The 20998-nt window shown below is 44.2% G+C and overlaps 1 protein-coding gene across 1 annotated transcript; it reads left to right on the forward strand.

Annotated features, from left to right (window-relative positions):
• The first annotated feature begins 6692 nt into the window (after nt 1–6692).
• Nucleotides 6693–19551, forward strand: wnt6b (wingless-type MMTV integration site family, member 6b). The gene is made up of 4 exons (XM_042084609.1): nt 6693–7402; nt 11226–11446; nt 16693–17000; nt 18435–19551. The coding sequence occupies exons 1-4, from the start codon at nt 7323–7325 to the stop codon at nt 18894–18896; spliced, it is 1071 nt and encodes a 356-aa protein (XP_041940543.1). The 5' UTR covers nt 6693–7322; the 3' UTR covers nt 18897–19551.
• The last annotated feature ends 1447 nt before the right edge of the window (nt 19552–20998 follow it).

Here is a 20998-nt window from a genome sequence, read left to right on the forward strand (position 1 = left end):
TACGTGTCACTGCTTCTTGGCTCCTCCTCCAAGAGAACCAAACGTCAGAGAGGTACCCTTGAGACCAAATAATCTAATCAATGTATGCTACTTACAAGAGTGAACACAACTCAACTGTTACACGTAGTGTTTATGTCTTTTAATATATTTTGCATGCTTATACCTGACAGTTGGCTCAGGCTGTATTCACCTGAAGTAAGCTAATTCACTACAGGGCGATCTAGGATTTAAAAAGTTAATACACTTTTATGATATGAGGACCAAAAGCTATAGCCTATGGCCTATGCCAAAATGTGTATTTCCATAGGCCTACTCCTAACCCCATAGCAATAGGCTAATATATGGAGATATAATAGCCTATTGATCTAATAGTGCAATAAACATGATTTGATGATCCACAATAGGCTATGCTGTTTAATTACACACTTAAAAAATACAAAATAGAAAGAAAAAGAAAGAAAGACAGCAGTAGCCTATAGTAATTGTCCACTACACCCACCCCAAGTGATTTGGGTAATTGTAATCAACAAAATGTCATGTGTTCAGTAGCTAGGGTGTATTTTGTGATGATCCTGGGCCTGGTTGGTTGGCAAATTAAGATTCAAAGTGTTTTAACTGCATGCTAAAGATAATGAGACTCACTGATTTCAAAAGAACACTTTCACTTTGACTTAGATCTCTTTTCTGTTCATTACCTTGTAAGTAGCCTACTTAACACTGGCCCACTAAAAGAGGCCTCCAACCAAGAAAAGAGAAATTCTGCAGCTGGTTTTGTCAGGAAAAGGTGAAAGGTCTGTATAGCCTCTAGGCAGGTTACTGTCTCACAAGTCTGCCAACCAATATCCCAGGGTGTATACACTCAAGAGGGGAAAGATAGCGTGAGAGATGGACCTCAGCAGTAGCTCTTTTCTTTTATACTACACAGTATATGAATAGTAGATTGTAGGCTATAGTGGTTGGAGAGGCTTTGGAGAGGCTGCACCAGAGTGACTGTAGTGCTTGAGTGGCTCTTCTTATCCACTCTCTCTGTGGTTAGGCTTCAAGATGACGAAAATGAGCTGTCGGACTGATAGGACATGCTGGCTGTCTGGGACGTGCCTGCTCTTTGCCCTCAGAAGCTCTTAAAAGGTTCCCTCTTGACAAGTGCTGGCAGGCAAATATAGCATGCAATTTGGCACACAGATTCACCCCCTATCTGAACAACTGCACTGCTTTGGAACGGATGTGGTCTTATCTCCAAATTTCCATGTAAAAGAGGATCCAGCTATTGTGAGAACATCAGTGTAAAATAATCTTAATAAACCTTACCGACCATAAATCTAACTGTCAGATGAGTGTGGTAAAGTTTTTTGTAAGGTGTGTGAGTGTGCGTGTGTGTGTGTGTTTGTGTAAGCAATACTCATGTTGAAATTCAGGAAGTACTGAGACAAACACATCACATGACATCATTTTTTTGCCTCGGCTGATGTCACACATGCATTGTGGACAAAATTATTGACCAGCAGCTACCTCAGCATCAATCACATAAATCTGTTACAGAATGAAAAAGGTCGTGTAATGGACAGGCTAATAATAAAACTGGGCTAAGTGAAACACAGAGGTGACATCTAGTTCATAAGGCAGATTAATACTCAGCCGCAGGATTTAAACAGAGATGTACTGTAGAAGCATCCACCTACTTTCTTATCAATATAGCAAATCATCTGTTATTCCTTATCACAAACACCCACACCGTCTTTTTCTCTGTTACACACACACACACTGACACACACACATATACACACACATACACACACACTGACACACACACACACACACACACACACACACACACACACACACACACACACACACACATACAAACAACCATCTCAAGCAATCTCTCCACCCAGGTTCTACCCCCAGGCCCTACTAAGTTAAGGTGAATCTGTGCGTCTAATTGGTCAGGAGCATGTCAGATGTTATCGACCACACTCACCTTAGGACAGCATTTTCAGAAAGCAGCCATGCCTCTGTAATTGACAGATCCTTTGAGTATTTCCTGATCTAAGAGAGAAACATGAGCAGCTCAGTCACAGATTAACACTCTCAGGTTTCTGGCTCAGCATGCTACCATCTCTTCCAAGATTTTGTCAAGTTAGTACACTAGTTGTGTCTTGGTCCAGGCCACTTTGTGATTTTATAAACATGGGCTACAGTGTTTATAATATTAATGAAAAATACACTGTTTTATTAATTATTTTGCGTGCTATATTAGTACATATGCATAACCCCTCCCTCCATGCCACAACCGAATTGTGGCCACACTTATACCTTTTCTTATATATATATATATATATATATATATATATATATATATATATATATATATATATATATATATATATATATATATATATATGAAGAGTTCAGATGCAAAACCCTCTAAATCCGTCTGACCACTTTTCTTTTAAATGAGCATTTAAATTCAGGCTCCTATAGGTTTTTGCCTATAAATCGATATTTCAGACCAGGAAGAGAGTGGTATTTAGTGGGTTTAGAAGTTAAATTATTTGATTAGCGTATACTATGTGTAGAGAACATCCCCTCACCATCTTTATCTCATTTTTGACATAGGTGGCATTTAGAGGCTTTTGCATCTGAACCCTATATATAGTTTTTTATTTTATTTTTTTATATATATATATTACATTGCCTACTTGCTGATATGTCCATATTTATTTTATGCTGGTCTCTAGACTTTATTCTTGCACTGTTGCACTGTTGACTTACTCATTTGCACCATCACCATGACACTCACTCACACAGAGCACCTTACCTTACCTTACTATGCACAGAGAATCACAGACTCAGTCCCTGCCTCAGTCATTGCAAGCGCTTCTTGATTAATCACCCACTATGTGGATACTGTTTTTAGAATTGATTTAGTTTAAGTGTTATTTAGTATAATTTGTATTTTAGTATATTTAGTATATTCTTTATCTTCTACTGTCCTTATTGCTTAGCTGTGTTTTTTTATATTATATACTTTTAAATACTTTTTTCTGCTGTTAGTGAATGTGTGTGTGATGTCTGTATGCTACTGAGACCTTGAATTTCCCCTGGGGATCAATAAAGTATTTATCTATCTATCTATCTATCTATCTATCTATCTATCTATCTATCTATCTTAAAATGTAATGAATTTGCCATTATAATTTCTCTGTTTTATGATTGCGATGGCTGCTCTACTTCTTTTTGTTCTAATTCTCCTTATTGCTGATATGCAGCAATAAACAGTGATCAATAACAACTTTAAGGGGACAAAAAATACAAAAAAGCATATTGGTGGGGGCATTGATAGCAATAACATGTTGATTTTTCTCTAACCTGGAAAATACAATAATTTCCATTGAAATAACACTAGAGGGTGCTACATACTCACAAAATTGTTCTCAGTGTAATATATTTGGATAGATGGAGATGGATATATCATAAAAAAAAATCTGTTTTATTTTGTGCAAGAGGAGTTGATATTACCAAACACAGACTTTTGTTGGTTTAATTCTTGTGATGTTTTTTTCATGTGATGTTTAAATGGGCAAGGGTTGAAAAGTGAATATTTATTTAAATGTACAGAACTTTACATTTATCAAAGTTTATTGACAATTTTAGGTGCATAGGAATAATAAAAAACAGTCTTGTTGTGTTCTTGTCTACCTGCTTCTCAATTGCAAAATATGAACATGAATGTTTCTAACTCAAATGAAGAATATTCAGTATGATCAGTAACTGAAGGGGTTGTGTTTCTTAACGCTAGATGTAACAGCGCATGACAAAAAGTGAATGTTGTTTACACATGTATATTCATCACTTTTTAATTTTAATTTAGGATAATCTGTCATGGGTCAGTATTGATTTAATCTCTCACACACACATTTATTGTAAAACAATAAACATCCATTGAATGCACCATTAAACCTAATTTTGTTTTGTTGCATTACGTTCGTACACTGATATAGATCATGCAATAAGACAAAGAGATTATGGCAGTGCTGTTTTTCTCCATATTGGTCCTTAAATATGGCTGGCCTCACATTTCTGAAATGAAGTACGTGAGAAGTTCCAAGGGTTTGTGTAAATATGATGCTGGCCAATAGGACAGCGCGTGTCTACAAAAGCAGCTGCATGCACGGGGACACAAACACACACAGTGGGTGCCTCTCCCCGTCACAAAACACAATGGGTAACACCACAGATCGGGCCAAATTTAATCTAATAAAGAAAAGTTCAGCATGGATGTTATTATGGAGTATTAAATATGACGCACTTGGAAGATGCAACCACTGCTGGAATTAATTACATTTCCAATAGCCAAAGCCTGTTACTAAGTAGACTATTCGCAGCAGAGGGGGTGATCTCATGATCAGTAAAAAGTCATTTAGCACTTTTACAGTCAGACAGCGCTATGGGGATGTGGTGGAATTAGGCTGAAAGTCATGGAAGTGTGAAGTCAGAAGTACTTTGGAACAGGTCACAGGTGAAACTGGTTGGAAATTGGGAAAGGTCTGATTTGTGACTTCCTACAGCAGTGACTCAATGACAGACAGTCTGAGTGGCTGCACATACAAGAACACAACATGCTCTTTCTCTCTCTCTCTCCTCTCAAAATACTATCAAGATCTGTGTCCTCTCATTTGCTTTTGTCGTGGCATCATAAGAGTTGACTGCATTTCTTTCTAAACAAAGTTCCTGTTTACAGAAATCCAAAGGCGTGTGGTAATATTGATGTTTTATAATGGAATTCCATTGCCAGTGGTGAAGGAATTCTGTGAACTTGACTTCTCGTGGGGATTCCAGAAATGACTGTGGCTTGTTTAAAAAGGTTATGGCACATACGCGTCATGTGGTTTTGATTTAGAAGTAATTTTTAAGCTTAGCATTTAAAATATTATGTGCAATGGGAATTCTAATCATATCAGATGATAATCCATCAGAGAATGAATCGACTCTATGTTTGACATTAAACGGCTAAACAGTTTAAAAGACATAAGCAACAAATGAATTAGATGGACCAGTTTCGGGAATCAGGGAAGAGGGATTGCTGATCTCAATCACCCCAAAGCTGGTGAGTTTGACAACGGACGGGAGAAGTGTGAAAAAGAGAGGGAGTTTAAGACGAGTGGGAGAAGGTAAATGGCTGTTCTGTCCAGAACACAGCCTGGGCTGAGAGCTGGTGGAGCTGTGTGTGCGTCGGCCGGAGACATAGAGTGGGTCTTCAGAGGGCTGTTCCCAGGAACGCTCAGCCAAGACCCCAGGCTCAACACCCTGCTGCACTTTGAAATGGGATCTTTATTGTCCATAAAGTTTAAGCCAAGTATGAAGAATCACTCCTCCCAAACAAAACACACATACATGGAGAGAGAGAGAGAGAGAGAGAGAGCGAGAGAGAGAGAGAGGGAGTGCCACAAGTAAGTCAGTGTTGTCCACACCATATATATATACTGTATATTTCCTAATACCAAACAACATAATGCTCAGCTGCAGAAAGCTAGTGTTGGAACATGTAAGCATGCGCACTGTGCACAGTATCTACCGACTCTTTGAGAGCTTTCGTGAAGGTGGGCTTGTTTTCTTGTTTTATTATGCACAAATTAAACCGAACACAATGACGGACTCCCATGACCTTTAATACAGGGGTCAGTGAGGTCATTTGATTCCTGCCCATTAAAAAAATCATCAGGCCAAGCTGGTTATCTATACCCTTTTATGTAATGATAAATTGTATTGCTTCTGCGACACACCTGTGGGTTAGTCAAAACTGTTCCATATTTCCCTCTTTGAAGCTGGAGGGAAAACAAAGGGAGAAAATCAAAGAGACCTGACTGTGAGATAGCAGACAAACGGCCCAGCTGATCTCCTCACTGCTCCAAGCTATCAAAGGGGGTGAAATTAAAAATAAAAAAGAGACTCATGTCAGTGATATTACCTGTTTGCTTATGCCCACATTTTGATAGATTGCATCACTGTATTGGAATTCAATGGTAGACTATATCATTAAGACATATGACATATGAAATATGATTTCAGTAATGAAACCCTAGGCAACCCTTTTGATCTCTCTCTCTCTCTCTCTCTCTCTCTCTCTCTCTCTCTGTGTGTGTGTGTGTGTGTGTGTGTGTGTGTGTGTTGGGGTGTCCTGGTTTACCGATAGGTGAGGCTATCCACAAATATATCATTCATAAATTAATATCCAGAAACAACATTCAGAAGAATACATTTAACTTAATATTTGAAAATGTTCATTCATTTCGTCAGTAATGAGACGCTTAAAATAAGCTAACTATTCCAACCATTCTGCCAATAATGTTCTGTTCATTATTGATACGATGATATGTTGTGCAATGGGTCTAGATAATGTGACACTGTGAAAATAATTAGTAGGCCTACTATATGTAGGCTACCGATTTCACTCTAAATGTGCTGCTTAAAACAACCTAAAACATCAATAAATTGTAACGGAAAATAAGGTCTCTCTCATGATTTCTTATGTTTCAAGAGGAGACCCCCCCCCCCCCCCCCCCCGCTGCTTTCTTTTCTTCTTTCTGAGTGACAGTAAGGATTTCACTTTGCCTTTAGCAACGTCACGCCGTGTGGATGATGAGGGCATTTTGGTACCGAGAGAAAATAAGAGCTGTTGAAGGCTGGAAAAGTGCTGGGTAACGTGCGCGCTACAAGTCGAATTGTTCTTGACATCTCCCTACCTGTATCTGCCGAAGACTCTTGCCGCCCCTCCTAGACGCAGGATACCACTGCACAAGGGAACACATGGCAATGCATGTCACAGCCTTTCATTTTTAAATATTTAAAGGTTGGAGCTAAAATTCCTCATGGAGTCAGTTCAGTTCATATAGATATTCTTTGTTACCTAAGTGTTGCCCGAGGTCTGGCTACATTCCATCCCCTCGGGCTCTAGTATCCTTGTGGCAGATTGAAATCGCCTTGGTATTGGAATTTGGGAGTTTAGTCAGGACGCGCTTGTGTCACTTCAAGGAGAGTTCCTCTTAATATTCTCTTCTTCGAAAAGTTGTCTGCCAGAAAATGAGCAATGAAGACGTTTAGCAATTTCAGCACGGATGTTGCTGCCACTGTCCTCGCTGGGTAATCGAATCGTAGTGATGAACCCAAGAAGTTCAGCGGAGTTTCTACACAGTTTGCGGGGGTGCTGAAAAACTTCCACACTTCAACAACTTTACAGGAAGCAAACGCTTGGACACACTTATGGGATTAGATTTTTTCCTGTGTAAATTTCAGCAAGTAAAAGGGATATTTTCACTTTCGTCATGATGATTCCACTCTCGCGAACACAGCTTGCTCTGTTTTTTATCCTCCTTTGTCCGGTTAACATAATCGGCTTGTGGTGGTAAGTTACCCTGCAAAAAACGTTTGACATGTGCTAACAAGTGGGTAGGCTATTTCACCAGAATACCAGTTATGGTTAGATATAAAATAAATTCAGATCTGTGGTGTTAGTGGTTTCGTCGTCAGCCCGTGTTTGCAATGCGATAAATAAAATGCTAGCATATTGTTAGTCCTGATAAAAATCCAGCCATTGTCTAGCATTATTTATCGCAGATAGTAGGCTACCTGCTCTTATGTCAAATTTTACTCCCTACCCTACACTTAAATGCACGTTAAGCTTCGAGCAGTGTGCGTGGTAAAGTATGATCAATGTGGAGAAATTTCCCGGTAAACAAAATTTAATTCAGAACACCGTGACATAACATGTGCTGGTTACACATTTATAAATATAATCCGCCTTTTGGGTGTTTATTTTGATTGTCAGTGTGCTCAAAAAATGCTCATTTTTTTTAAACACAACTCAAATGGCTATTTTATGAATGAAATCTGAGTTTGCAGGTATTCGGACAAGAAGTTGAGTGTGAGTGAGATGAGTTATTGTTTGTAAAAAAAAAAAGAAAAAAAGGCAGAGACACCAGGAGGTCAGAGTTGGAATTCTAGGTGGACCTTCAGGCGATGGATGTCATCATAAAACAATCTTAAGTTCAGCGGTATGACATGCATGAAGTCAAATGGGACAGAAACAGGACATTTGGGAACGAGACTGATTAAAGCAGTAGGCTACATTGTCTTTTTCTCTGTCCTGCATGCTGCACATTGCCACACACCAGAATTAAGCAAACCTTAAAGCTTGAAGAGTCAAAGAGCAGTTTCAAAGGACCGGGCATAATTTAACTTTAGCTTAGATAACACTATCATGATGTCCACACGCTGACACTCATGCAGCCCTTGCCAGATTGACAGGCCGGCGGTGTTTTGAGGAGGAGGAGGAGGAGGAGATGAGAACATCCGGAGATAACCCTGCTGTATGACCTTTAATGGCTCTCCAGCCCTTAGAACGGAGGCAAAGGGTCTGTGTGAGATTCTGGAAGAGCGTCCTCCTCCTCCAGAGAGTCTGGGGTCAACCGCTGGCCACATGCCAGGTCTGTACCCAACAGGTGTGCCCCTGTATGGCCGTGCACGTGCAACCGCCACTCTGAGCCTGCCCAGTCAACCGTGCATGTAGCCCCCCCCCCACACCACCATCACTGCCACCGGTCCAGTCAACACATTACCTTCCCCATGCCACCCTGAGTGTAGCCCCAGTGTTGCACACATCTGTTTGCACAGATTCCAGAAAAAACAGAATGTTCTTTTGTGTTATTGTTCAGCACTAAAATTGGACGGGTGTGTTAGGTGATGGTGGTGGCGGTGATGGTAGTGGTGGTGAGGGCACAGGGGTTGTAGGAGAAGAGAGTTCCAATCAAGGACAGCAGAGATTGGATCAGATAAAGATCGAGTGACGGGGAGCTTGGCGAAAGCCAACGCGCTTACAGTGTTTCACCACAGAGCATGTGGCCTCCTCTCATTTCCCAGACGCTTGGATGTCACTGCGAGCGCCCCTCAACCCCCCACCCCCCCACACACTGCTGTCCACGCTCATTCCCAGGCATGTCTGTGACGGACAGCAGCCGCACATCACTGTCGTGCAGCGTCGAGGTTCCAGTCACTTGATTTAGTGTCAAATTTGAGCAGAGATTGTGCCATGGCCGCGAGCCATGGACCACAGGACTTAACCCAAGCTACTCTCCTATGTTCCAACCCTGTCGTGACTGACTTCATATCCAGCATACTTTGGGGATTAAGGAGGATGAAATTCACTCTTTCCTCAAAGTGAAAAGGGACTTATCTGTAGTCGGGCAATTCATAATGTAACCTGAGGTCCCCAGGCCATAGAAACGGCTCATCTCAAGTAGTCTGAATCACAGGGCTCTTGAATTGATTGTTTGGATTAGGCTTTTCTTAATCATAATTTCCGGCCCTCCTATTCTTGTCTCCTGCCTGGTATTATTTTTATGATTTCATGCATGATATTGCTATTTTTGTTGGTTCCTGATTGCACACTGATAGCCCATCCTCATCTGTGTTGTGATTGGGCCCTATCTCGGCTTTATCACTGTGTTTGAGAGTTCTACTGGTGCTGATATAAAGGAGGAAGTCACAGCAAACAGAGATAGATGGACTCCTTATCTGGAATACAAGGTCGTTGTCTCTGAGCTTGTGCTTAGGCTCTCAGCTTGCGGTAGGCACATCCATCGAGTTCTGATCCTCCCAGGGTCCCTTCTGGGTCACGACTGGTTTTGATTATAGCTGGAGCTCTGGGTGGTTGAGACAGACAAATATCTTCATCTCCATATCGCCGAAAACCATACTCTGACCGCACACACATCCCTGCCAGTGCTCCGACGTCCTCTGTGATATTCAAGCCTTTCTTCAGAAAAGCCCTGTCTGCCTCTCAGCCTCTCTCTCTTACAATGAAACAGGACTTGGGGCAGAAATAGTGTCCAACACAGTCTGCTTTTTTTACGAGTCTACACCTCCCGCTGTAAAATATGGTTCCACAATTCGTGCACAGCTTTTAAGAGCCAGTTTCAAAGCCCGGGATCTTGGCACCGAGATTTGTGCAGGTTTGGAGACCATGACACATCAGATAATCATTGGTTTCTGAAGGTGGTTGGGCGGCTGCTAAGTACTGTATCTGCATGTCCTAATCACGCCGGGGCATGGATCGGGTTTGGATTGAGACATGTGCAAAGAGTGCCGTCATGCCTGCCCGAGATATGTTCCTCTTCTCACGGGTCTCCATGGAAACACTGTCAATATATTGTCAATAAGTGGCAGGAGGAAGCTTCCATCCAAAAGTCGTAAGGCCTGCGGCCCGAGGGAGAAGATGTCTGTTCTCACTGCAAGGAGATTGCGCAGAGAGTCAGTTGTCCACATTATGGCAGGTTGTTATTGTGCGCTCAGTCTCTTCAGGGCTTTTTCTTGTGCTGTTGGAATGCCGGGATCCATTAAATAGGGCCATACAGGATGCATAGAACGTGTGCTTATTTTAAGTGTCCAGTGACTTGAGAGCACCGGTATATAAATTACTTTGTTAAAGTGAAGTATTTGACTAATCAAGATGGGATGCATCACTTTTTTTTTTTTAAAGCCAGCTATCCCATGTCTCATATTTCTTATCAGACCGCCGTGGTAGGGATTGGAAAGAGTGTTGGGGTGACTTCTTAAAACAAACACACACGGCAGATGAATGCTATTAGTCTGAAAGATTAGCCCTGACAGGGGTGAGTGAGAAGCAATGAGGTATTCTCACAAAGCCTTGCTCCCACAGACAGCTTTATAAAGATAAAAAACTTGAATGCACAAATCCCATCAGCTGAACTTTAGTCCGATACAAACGTTATTAAATAGACAGAATTTGGACTGCAGCACAGTTCTCACATTACATCATAGTGGCCTGTCATGGGAAGCTCTGGCAAGAGTTCTGAGTCTTGGACCTGAGGCCTACACTGCCATTAAGACTTGAAATAAACAATTTACCCAAGAGTAAACATACATCTGTCAGCACTTTTGAACAAACCCAGCAATTAGCGTGCGGCATTCTCCCCTCCATTCAAAAGGAGTGTGCCTTTATTGCTAATGTTTTGTTGTGTTTTATTCACATAAAAGTGTGATTTATTAAAAAATAAATCATAACCGTAAGCAGTAGGGCTGTGAGTATTATTACATGCAGGAAGTTCAATGAATTCCGCTCGTGTGTGAAACTTAAACTTTTCGCCTCTGTGTTATTCTTCAAGGGAGGACACGGCATGCCAGTAAACCTGCTGTGTTTTTCCCTACAGGGCAGTGGGGAGCCCGCTGGTCATGGACCCCAACAGCATCTGCAGGAAGACCAAGCGTCTGGCCGGCAAACAGGCCGAGCTGTGCCAGACGCAGCCGGAGATTGTCAACGAGGTCGCCAAGGGCGCCAAGCTGGGCGTGCGGGAGTGCCAGTACCAGTTTCGTTTTCGTCGCTGGAACTGCACCAGCCAGAACAAGTACTTTGGCAAAATCCTGCAGCAAGGTGAGTGACTTGGTCTTCACAGACAAAATAGAACTACTTCTCCACCGCACTGATGTGTTGGTGGCACTGAGTGAGTAAGACTGGTCTTCCAGTGACCACTGCAGTCTTGAACCCTTGACCCCTGAGACTCAAAGTCCAGTGCCCTCATTTCAACTCCCACGTCTGTTCTGAGGCCTGCCTTATGCATAACAAGGACAGCTGTTGTTTGAGAGAGACAGATTTTCACTTGACTGCTTGTCGTCTCCGCAGATTGCACACTCAAAATGATCACCTAAAATTGCCTTGCATAATCAGTGATCCTGTGCATCTCGTGGGGCCTTTGAAGAGACTAATAAAAGTAAAGTTGGGCCTGCGGCTCACTAGAGTTCACTGCTTACGCTACCCCCCCACCCCCACCTCCCCGTCTTCTCGCTGTTGATGCATTTGATTCATAGGCCTCATTCTTCGTGGCCCGACAATGAGAGGCTTGTGTGTGTGTGTGTGTGTGTGTGTGTGCACGAGTGTCTATAAGTGGCTCAGTTTTATCCTCTGTTTTGTAAACTTTGTCTATTGGCTTGTTTCATAACCCATGATTTAACTGCAGGCGAGGTATTCATCATATACTCAAAGTGCCAGCGAAGCACCATAATTGAATGCATCGCTGCAATAAGCCATTAGTACCCTTAATTGGAAATGCATGCGAGTACATCGTTTAAAGATTTGCAGACTAAATGAACCTCAGCGTTGAGCTTACGATGAGGGATGCATTACACTCGCGGAATCGCATAGCCAAGTGCTCCATGTCTTCCATGCCCAAGCCTGTAATCACCACTGGCAAAGCACTCTGCGGGCACATAAGCAGCATTTTGGTTTGTCAGAGGGAAGGATGAGTATTTGAGGGGATGGTGTGTTCATTTCCGATGGCAGCGTGTCTACGTGTTGCCTATTGATGTTTGCGTTGTGTTTGTGTTGTTTGTTGTGTTGTGCTGTGCTGTGCTGTTGGTGGCTGCCAGCAGAGGGCAGAGTGCTTCTCTCTCTCTTTCTCTCTCTTTCTTTCTTTCTCTCTCTCTCTCTTTCTCTCTCTTTTTCTCTTTCCACTATTCCTTTGATGATGTGCCCCAAGTGTAGTCACCCGTCTGACCAGGTCGTGGGCCCAGCCCCATCCACCGTGCTGTTACTCTACGCCTGACCACCAGAGTCATTGAGCTAAATCAGATCCATAGATGTGGCTACGCCGACTGCCACGCTTCGAGCAGAGACGTGTTTCCACACGGATTGCAACATGACTCGCACTGTCTGCTCTGGCCAAACCTAACCCCCCGTCCCCGTCCCAAAAAACAAAAACGACACAAAAGAGATGTCTCCTTGCTCCCAATGGAAATGAATCATAAATTCCTCAGTGTCTTTGGGAAGGGGGCAAAGTGCTCCAATGTTTTGAAGTATTTACTCCAATTACCAAGATGTACCTGTAATGACCACGTGTCAGACCGGAGAACTCTTGCAAAGACAGGTTTACTTCCTGGTGTGGGAGCTGCACGGGGCAAAGTGGCTCGCATATTTCTCCCATTGCAAAAATAACTGGGGGCTATTTTCTTCCTCTATTCAAATATATAAACCAAAGCTGTTGTCTTGGCCCAAGGGAGGGGCCCCTAATGCCAAGGTTTTGCTGGAAGACTCCAAGGCTGCTTAAGCATGCTGTCTGTTTGGGGCCTTGTAATGGAGTAATTAGAAATGCTCGCCGATAATATGCAAGCCTAATTAGACAAAATAAAATCATAATGCCGCCTCTGTGCAATTTTCTACTGTCACCTCAGGAATGTGCGGCATTAGTGTTTCCTTCGGAGCAGTCAAGCTTCTGTCTGTTTTTCTGTCAGTCAGTGTTTGCAGGCTTTGAATTGTCTGGGGTTTTGAGGTTTGGGATTTGTTTCTCATTTCTTTCCCCCCCCCCAATCTCTGTCTTGCACTGCTGTTTGGGAAAACAACTATGCGCTCGTCCCAAGCCTTTGTATGTAAATTGTATATCATATGACATTCCTCGCTTAACAATCTTATGAATTCCCTGATTATTGAATGTGATGGGCCGTTCACATGGTTTTATAAATACAATGACCAAACTACAATGTGAGGAACATAAGTGTCTGAGTTATAGTTCTGCGGAGAGTTCTTTTGACTAAATTCCCTCAATTGAAAACGCCTGTAGTTAATCTAAAATGTCTGCATTTGGAGATTTTTTGGAGATCCCGTCGTCGCTCGGTTGTAAATCTCCCTGATTCGTCTCACCACAGATAGGCCATTTGTGTAGCAGATGTGTTTTGTATTTGTAACATACAGTGGTGGGGTGGAGAGAGTGGGCTCCTTTAGTTTGGAGTGGGAGAGGGATGGGGGGGGGGGGGGCAGTTGGCAGGGGCTGGGTTGTATCAGGTAACACAATGTTGCTGTAGAATAAACACAGCGCTTTCCCCCAGGGGAAGACCGTTGTTTCAGGACTAAGCTCATCACCTCCCTTGTTTCTGCTCCACAATCCCGTTTCACACCTGCAAGTACGGGCCATGCAAATCCACGTCAACATCAAACAGAAAGCACTCTTTTTATTTTTTTTTGTACCCTGCTTCATTCAGGGAGTGAAGTGGGTTTTTATACGCGTCTCTGTCTGATGAGTAGGTCATGGCACACAGCCCTTCCCCGTGACGGACAGGACAATTTTAACAGGATCAGTGGACCGACTGTAACGAAACAATTAACACGTCACCCCCACCCCTCTCCAAATGCTGGAGCTCGACGGGACACCCACTGGAATGCGTGTTTACTGGCGTAACTGTGTAAAGGATACATATTTGGGGGATTACTCGCGCCACCCCCATGCACGTCGACTTAATGAATCTGGCTGTCAGGTATGCAACAGGATCCGCGCATCGGCGCGGGGGAGAAAGGCCAAAGCCCCCCCCCCCCTTCTCAGACGGCAGCGCATGGAGGCAAAATAAATCAATCAAAATTATTCACAGCCGTCAGGCGCCGTCCGCTCTCTGAGTGGAGAGGCCCCATTTCGCTCCTCTCTCTCTCCCTCTCTCTGTCTGTCTGTCTCTTTCTCTGCTCATCCTTTTGAACCAGCACACCCATGCATCATTGATTCAAAGATTGAAGTATTAAAAAAAAAATTTGCTAATTCTTCCAGAAGCCCCTTCTGGCATCGGGTCCTATCTCAGGCAGGCCCAGACACAGGCAGAGGCAGAAATTTGTTTGGAATTTGTGTCTCGGAGGAAAATATAAAAAAAAAAGGAAGGTAAGAGGAGTAGAATCTTCATATACCTCCCTCACAACCTCAGTGTCTCTCACTGCAGACATTAACCTAATTGGGTCTGCAATTCGAGTCTAGTGATCCAATAAAGAATTCAGTGGTGATAAAGTTATTTCACTTTTGACGGTGTTCTCTGTTCATTGTGCCTTCCTACAAAGGACCTCTTCATGTCGACTGGATCCATCTGTCAGTTGCCGCCTGCCCCTTAAAAGAATGCAAGTGAGTTCATGGGCTGGGCCCTCGACGTGATCAGAGCTATCGATACATTCCTCGTGCATGTGGTCCGCATTACCTTGGACAGAGAGCAGACACATTATGGGCTGTTAAGGCCGGCCTCTCTCCACTCGTCGCTTTTTTCTAAGAATGGCGAGATGCTCGAAGCGTTTGATCAGCGCCGCTCCCAGTGACTGTGTTCAGTTAGGCCCAGCGAATCCCAGCTGCTCCAGAACGATCACCTCGTCTGTTTTTTTTAGGCGTGACGTGAAGGGAGGCCATGTATTCTCTCACTCTCTCTCTCTGCACATGGTTTTATCTGCGCTGGGGAGGAAGGTTTAGCAGGAATCGGGATGCCGGGGGTAGGAGTGCCAAGCGAACGGCCAAATGCGTTTCCACCGCGTTTAAGACCGTTAAGGACCGACTCATCTCCTAGTCTCTTTTTGGCCTGGGTGGGGAGACGTTTACACAATGCTGTTTTTTTTCGCCGACTGTTTTTTTTTTTTTTTTTTTTCATTTCAAAACAAGTGTGTGTTCCAGAAAAAACAACTGCAGGCAAACGAAAGGCATGTGACAAGGCTGTGATCTGTGAGTCCGGGGCAGCTCTCCCACCGGCTCCACTCAGTGGGCCTAATGCACACCAGAGAACTACAGGTGTGTTCAGGTGTTTAAACTAGGGGCTTTCAGAGGCCACTTACAATCTCTCTCTCTCTCACACACACACACACACACACACACACACAGGAACACACAGGAACACACACAGATATGCATGCATGCACACACACACCCACACACACATATGCTGCTCTTGCATGGAGACATCAGTGGGTGTGCAGACGGACAGCTGGGATTAATATCAGAGTAAGTGCTGGTCTGCAGCCCCTCGCACGGCACCGATTCCGTTTCACTGGTTCTAATGAATCCCATTCACTGAATCATGCGATATGGAATTGGCAGCCGCCTCGGCAGTGACTGCACGCTCACGTCTTCCAGCTCCAGCAAAATAAAAGTCATTCATTTCAACTGCATCACAATGGGCTGCTAACTGCCATCTCTCTCTCTCTCCCTTCTCTCTCTGTCCCTCTCTCTTTCTCTCTGTCCCTCTCTCTCTCCCTCTCTGCTCCCTTTCTCTGCTCTCTCTGTCTCTGGTTTGCTCACAGCGCTCTCCAAGTGTGAAATGTCACTTGGAGTTTCACTTAAAAGTGCCAGAGAATGAGAGCTTTGTGAGCAAGAGCTTTCGGAGAGATGGGTTCTGGGGGTTATATTGTTATCCCACATAAAACCTGTTAAGTTTGTTTTTGCTGTTATGTGGCTCTCAGCACGCGGGGGCCAGGGACTGGTAAGCTCTGTTACAGAAATAGCCCGGCAGCTGTGGGCTATCAGACATGCCACGTGTATCAGCGCCCAGTGTCAACCACAGTCATTGTCCTAAGTGAAATGTGGAGAGGCCCTGTCTGATTTTCCCGCTGTGTGTCTGTGTATAAGTGTGTGTGTGTGTGTGTGTGCGAACACGAGTATGCGTGCCTCTGTGTTTGTGTGTGTGTGTGAGAACACGGGCGTGTGTGCCTCTGTGTGTGTGTCTGCGTGTGTGTGAGAACACGAGCGTGTGTGTGTGTGTGTGTGCGTGCGCGCGTGTGCGTGTGTGCGTGTGTGCGTGCGTGCGACAAGCTTCCACGAATGTTTGGATCTGTAACCCTACCCCCGTGTTAAGAACCCAAATAAAAGTATTAAAACGTGCTTCACTTCTTCCTACCAGACATCCGGGAGACGGCGTTCGTTTACGCCATCACGGCGGCCGGCGTGACCCACACGGTGACGCAGGCCTGCAGCATGGGCGAGCTGCTGCAGTGCGGCTGTGAGGCCACCCGGAGCCGAGCCCCGCCCAGGCCCCCCGCCGTGCCCGGCAGCGCCACGGAGGGCGTCAAGTGGGAATGGGGTGGCTGCGGCGACGACGTGGAGTTCGGCTACGAGAAGTCCAAGCAGTTCATGGATGCCAAGAGGAAGAAGGGCAAGAGCGACATTAGGACCCTCATCGATCTGCACAACAACGAGGCGGGACGTCTGGTATGGTGCAGAAACCCTTTGAAGTCAATCTGTTGTTTTGATCGTTTTCTGCTCTTTGTTTTTAAAACTCAAGATCAGTCATGCACTGTAGTTTTCCTGATAATCTGATGGGAAGGTGTGTGTGCGTGTGCGTGTGCGTGTGTGTGTGTGTTTGTGTATGTATGTGTGTGTGTGTCTGTCTGTGTGTGTGTGCGTGCGTGCGTGCGTCTGAGCGAGAGCTTTTTTGTTCAATTACAGCTCCAGGTTGTTTTTGAACACTCAGCAAAGGGAGAATGTTTTTTGCACTGAGAATGTTTTTTGCATTGAAGCATAGGTGTTACATGTACAGCCTTGTGCACTGCATTGACTGCGCAGATCTCTGGGGATAGTCAAGCCTAAATGAACTGATAGGCACCTGAAGAGCACAGGTAGGGGAGAGTCAGGAAATGTTGTGGATTAAACTGGGCATATGACTGAATATTTGGAAAATACAGTAAATTGCCTTAAGAGTAGCACCCTTATTTTGACATTTACTTTATGTAATGCTGTTATTTAAAACAAAATGAATGAAATATGAACTTAATGAAATAACAATGTCATTATGGACAAAAACATAGTTACCTTAAGTAATTTCTGACACAAAAGAATTATTTGGCATGTTAAACATTCAAGCCATTTATCTATTGTGTAACCTTGGATCGCTGTTAGCAATGGGTTTGACATGGTAAACCAATACCTTAACAAGAATTATGACTCTGAAACAAGAAAACAAGTGTATACCGCACACTCTCTTTTCACACCTCACAGGCATGTCTCTGAGAATTGTTTGGCCTGTTTTGCATTTTTGAAAGCTTTTATTTTGTGGAGGTTGTTTGGTCTTTCAAGTGCAGGTGTTAATTATACGGGGTGGGCTGAAATTGCAGAGGACACTAGTGTGTGCTCTGTAGTGTCAGTATTTCTTGATCACTGGTCAGGCCAGGTCACTGTCTTAGTGGCTTAAATCGGGCTTGTCAGCGAGGGGTCACACACAGGTGAAAGGGTAGGCGTGAGGGGAGTGGCTCAGGAGCAGGAGATGCTTTGAGTCATGGAGCGTTAGGGTTTTGGGTTTGGATTATTCCACCTTTTTCCTCCCCCCCACCATTGTTGCTCCCAAAAAAACACCTTCTCCCGTGGTTCAGCGTGCCTCTGTCAAAGAGAGGCCGGCTGTGTGTTTTAGCAGAGCATAATTAAGACAGATTTATAAAGGCACAAGCTCTTATTCGTTTCCACTGTCTGAGAGCTGAAGGATGCCCAGAGGCAAAGGGTGTGGACAGGGTGAGAGGCTAGGAGAGAGGGAGGGTGGAGTGGGGGGGGGGGGGTGAAATTCCTTCGGAATAGCGTCTGCTTTTATCTCCCTAATCTATCTACCCCCTCACCCCCACCCCCCCTCTCCTCTGTGTCTCAACACAAAAACAGGCAGTGAAGAACTACATGCGAACCGAGTGCAAGTGCCATGGTCTGTCAGGCTCCTGCACGCTGCGGACCTGCTGGAAGAAGATGCCTCACTTCCGCGAGGTGGGTGACCGGCTTCTGGAGCGCTTCAACGGCGCCTCCAAGGTGATGGGCGGCAACGACGGCAAGACGCTCATCCCCGTCGGCCAGAACATCAAGCCGCCGGACAAGCAGGACCTCATCTACTCGGCCGAGTCGCCCGACTTCTGCCTGCCCAACCGCAAGACGGGCTCGCTGGGCACGCGCGGTCGCATGTGCAACAGCACGGCCATGGACATGAGCGGCTGCGACCTGCTCTGCTGCGACCGTGGCTACCGTGAGGAGGCGGTCGTCTTCGAGGAGAACTGCCTCTGCCGCTTCCACTGGTGCTGCGTGGTGCAGTGCAAGAAGTGTCTGGTGCGCAAGGAGCTCAGCCTGTGCCACTAGCACCCCCCACCCCCCCCCCCCCCCCCCCACGCCACTGCCCCTGTCCCTCCCCAAAAACAACACTAACCTACCCCTCCCTACCCCACCCCAAAAAAAGCCCCTGGAAAAAAAGAGGGCTGGATCTAAGCCCATGATAGTTCTAATGAACCTCGCTGAAATATAGCCGTGTATGAATGCTGGGTAGAGAAAACCCCGCCGCGTCACCCAACACCCCTGGGTGATCTACAGCGGGTGACTCCTCGAGTCTGGCTCAGACTGCTATCTGACTTGAGTTTACCAGCAAGAGCCACAGCATTGTGTGAGACTCCCCTATCCACATTCAGAGGAAACTCACCCGATTGAGACATCTCTGAGATTCCTCCAAGATGACTAAGTTGAAATGTAGAGGGTTTTTCTAGCGAAAGACTTCTGCAGAGACTTGCAGAAACTGTCTGGCCCTTTCTGATTCATCGTCACTGTGTTCAGACTTGAGATGGGGACAGTGGCTCCACGTTGCGGCACCTCAGTGACTGCATAGGAACAGCTCGGCAAGTGTCAGTGCATCAACGCTGACCACAGCATGGTGGACAGTTCCCAGAGAGACAGAGACATTTGTTAATGTTGTTTGTGGACATGGTCTCTGCTATTACAACATACTGATAAAGGATATAATGGAATTATGGGGGGAAAAGGGAATTTGGGGGGGGGGGGCATATTACCATACTGTGCATATGGTAAGGCTTGCCCCCCAAAGACTGTTATTTATAAACGTTTATAAGCAATGAGACTACTCATACGAATGAGGAATATGCCTTTCATCTTCTTCAGAAGCACTTTGAATATAGGAGTTATATAAATCATATGTAAACTTTCTTTTATACTAAACGTAGTTTTGTAAATTGAAAAAAAAACATATAGAAACAATTAGCAGAACACATGTTGAAACATTCCTTTATATGAGTTATTTTTCTATTTTGGTTCAGTTATTTAATGATAATATGCACTTTCTGTGGAACTTACGTATACTCATTTTTTGTTCAGCACGGCCAGTAAGACCATGTTCAAACCATGTGGATTCTGGAAGAATGGAATGAGGTTTCTTTCTCACGTAGTTGTAAATCAGGACACCGTGATGAAAACTTACCATAGCTTTTTGGATAGTCCTGTTGAGATTGCCATGCCAATACGCAGCAATAACATATTGTTACTATGTGACCAAAGACCCCCAGTTTGTTTGAATATAAGAGCCGATTGTCTTCTGTGAGATCTTTGCATCAGTTTCCTCAAATACGATGCATCTTCTCAGACGTATACTTTTCAGTGCTCGTATACCAATCCTGAAGGACCTGGAAAAAAATATAGCAGGGTGTGAGGATGCGATAATTTTTTTGTGACACTGAACAAATGAACATCTCTTGGGTTCCATAATAATCAGCGGGCATAACAAAATGGAAAAGCATCATAAAATCAAGATGACGTTGCAACAGTTCAGTGCCATGATGTTTTATTGCTGAATGATTCCTAGCTAGAGGGCTCATGGATAAGACTGTTGCCATGGCATTGAAAACATACAGCGTCAGTATTTATGTGGATTCCATTCCCCAACAGTCCATATTAATCAACCATTGACAGCCCCAGTGACATTCTGCATATCATAGTGACATTTTTGCATGAAAACATGAACCCCATCTTTCCAATCTTTTTGTAAACTACTAGAGAATAAGCACAACCCTTTCTTATTTGAGACGAGATGGATACAAGTCCAAGTGGGTTAAAAGGTTCTCCATCAGAAACAACCAAACCAATAAACTGCACACAGACATTTAGGCATAGTTCATATACGGTAATGGCAATATAGTGCTATTTTGCATTAACTAATTACACTGATGTGTCATGTACTGTATACAAGTTGTTTGTATATTGCCTTACATAACATTGCAAGGAAACTGGCTTTAAACATAGTGGTGTTCCTCCCCAAATACTCATTGGGAGTATTGTTTATAATGTTGGATAATGTGTATCTGAGCTTGTTCTAAGTGGATATTTTTGTTTTGTTTTGCCTTTTTTGATTACAAGAATCATTTTAACAAAGCTTCAACACAATGACCCCCTTTTACAATGTT

This window comes from Alosa sapidissima, chromosome 2 (assembly GCF_018492685.1).
Source record: "Alosa sapidissima isolate fAloSap1 chromosome 2, fAloSap1.pri, whole genome shotgun sequence".
NCBI classification, from domain to species: Eukaryota; Metazoa; Chordata; class Actinopteri; order Clupeiformes; family Clupeidae; genus Alosa; species Alosa sapidissima.

Bases quoted from the DNA above. Each gene is read 5' to 3' on its own strand.
- wnt6b (XM_042084609.1), top strand. From the start codon at position 7,323: ATGATGATTCCACTCTCGCGAACACAGCTTGCTCTGTTTTTTATCCTC. The intron at 7,403-11,225 runs GTAAGTTACCCT...TTTTCCCTACAG, and splicing joins AACATAATCGGCTTGTGGTG to GGCAGTGGGGAGCCCGCTGG. The intron at 17,001-18,434 runs GTATGGTGCAGA...ACACAAAAACAG, and splicing joins ACAACGAGGCGGGACGTCTG to GCAGTGAAGAACTACATGCG.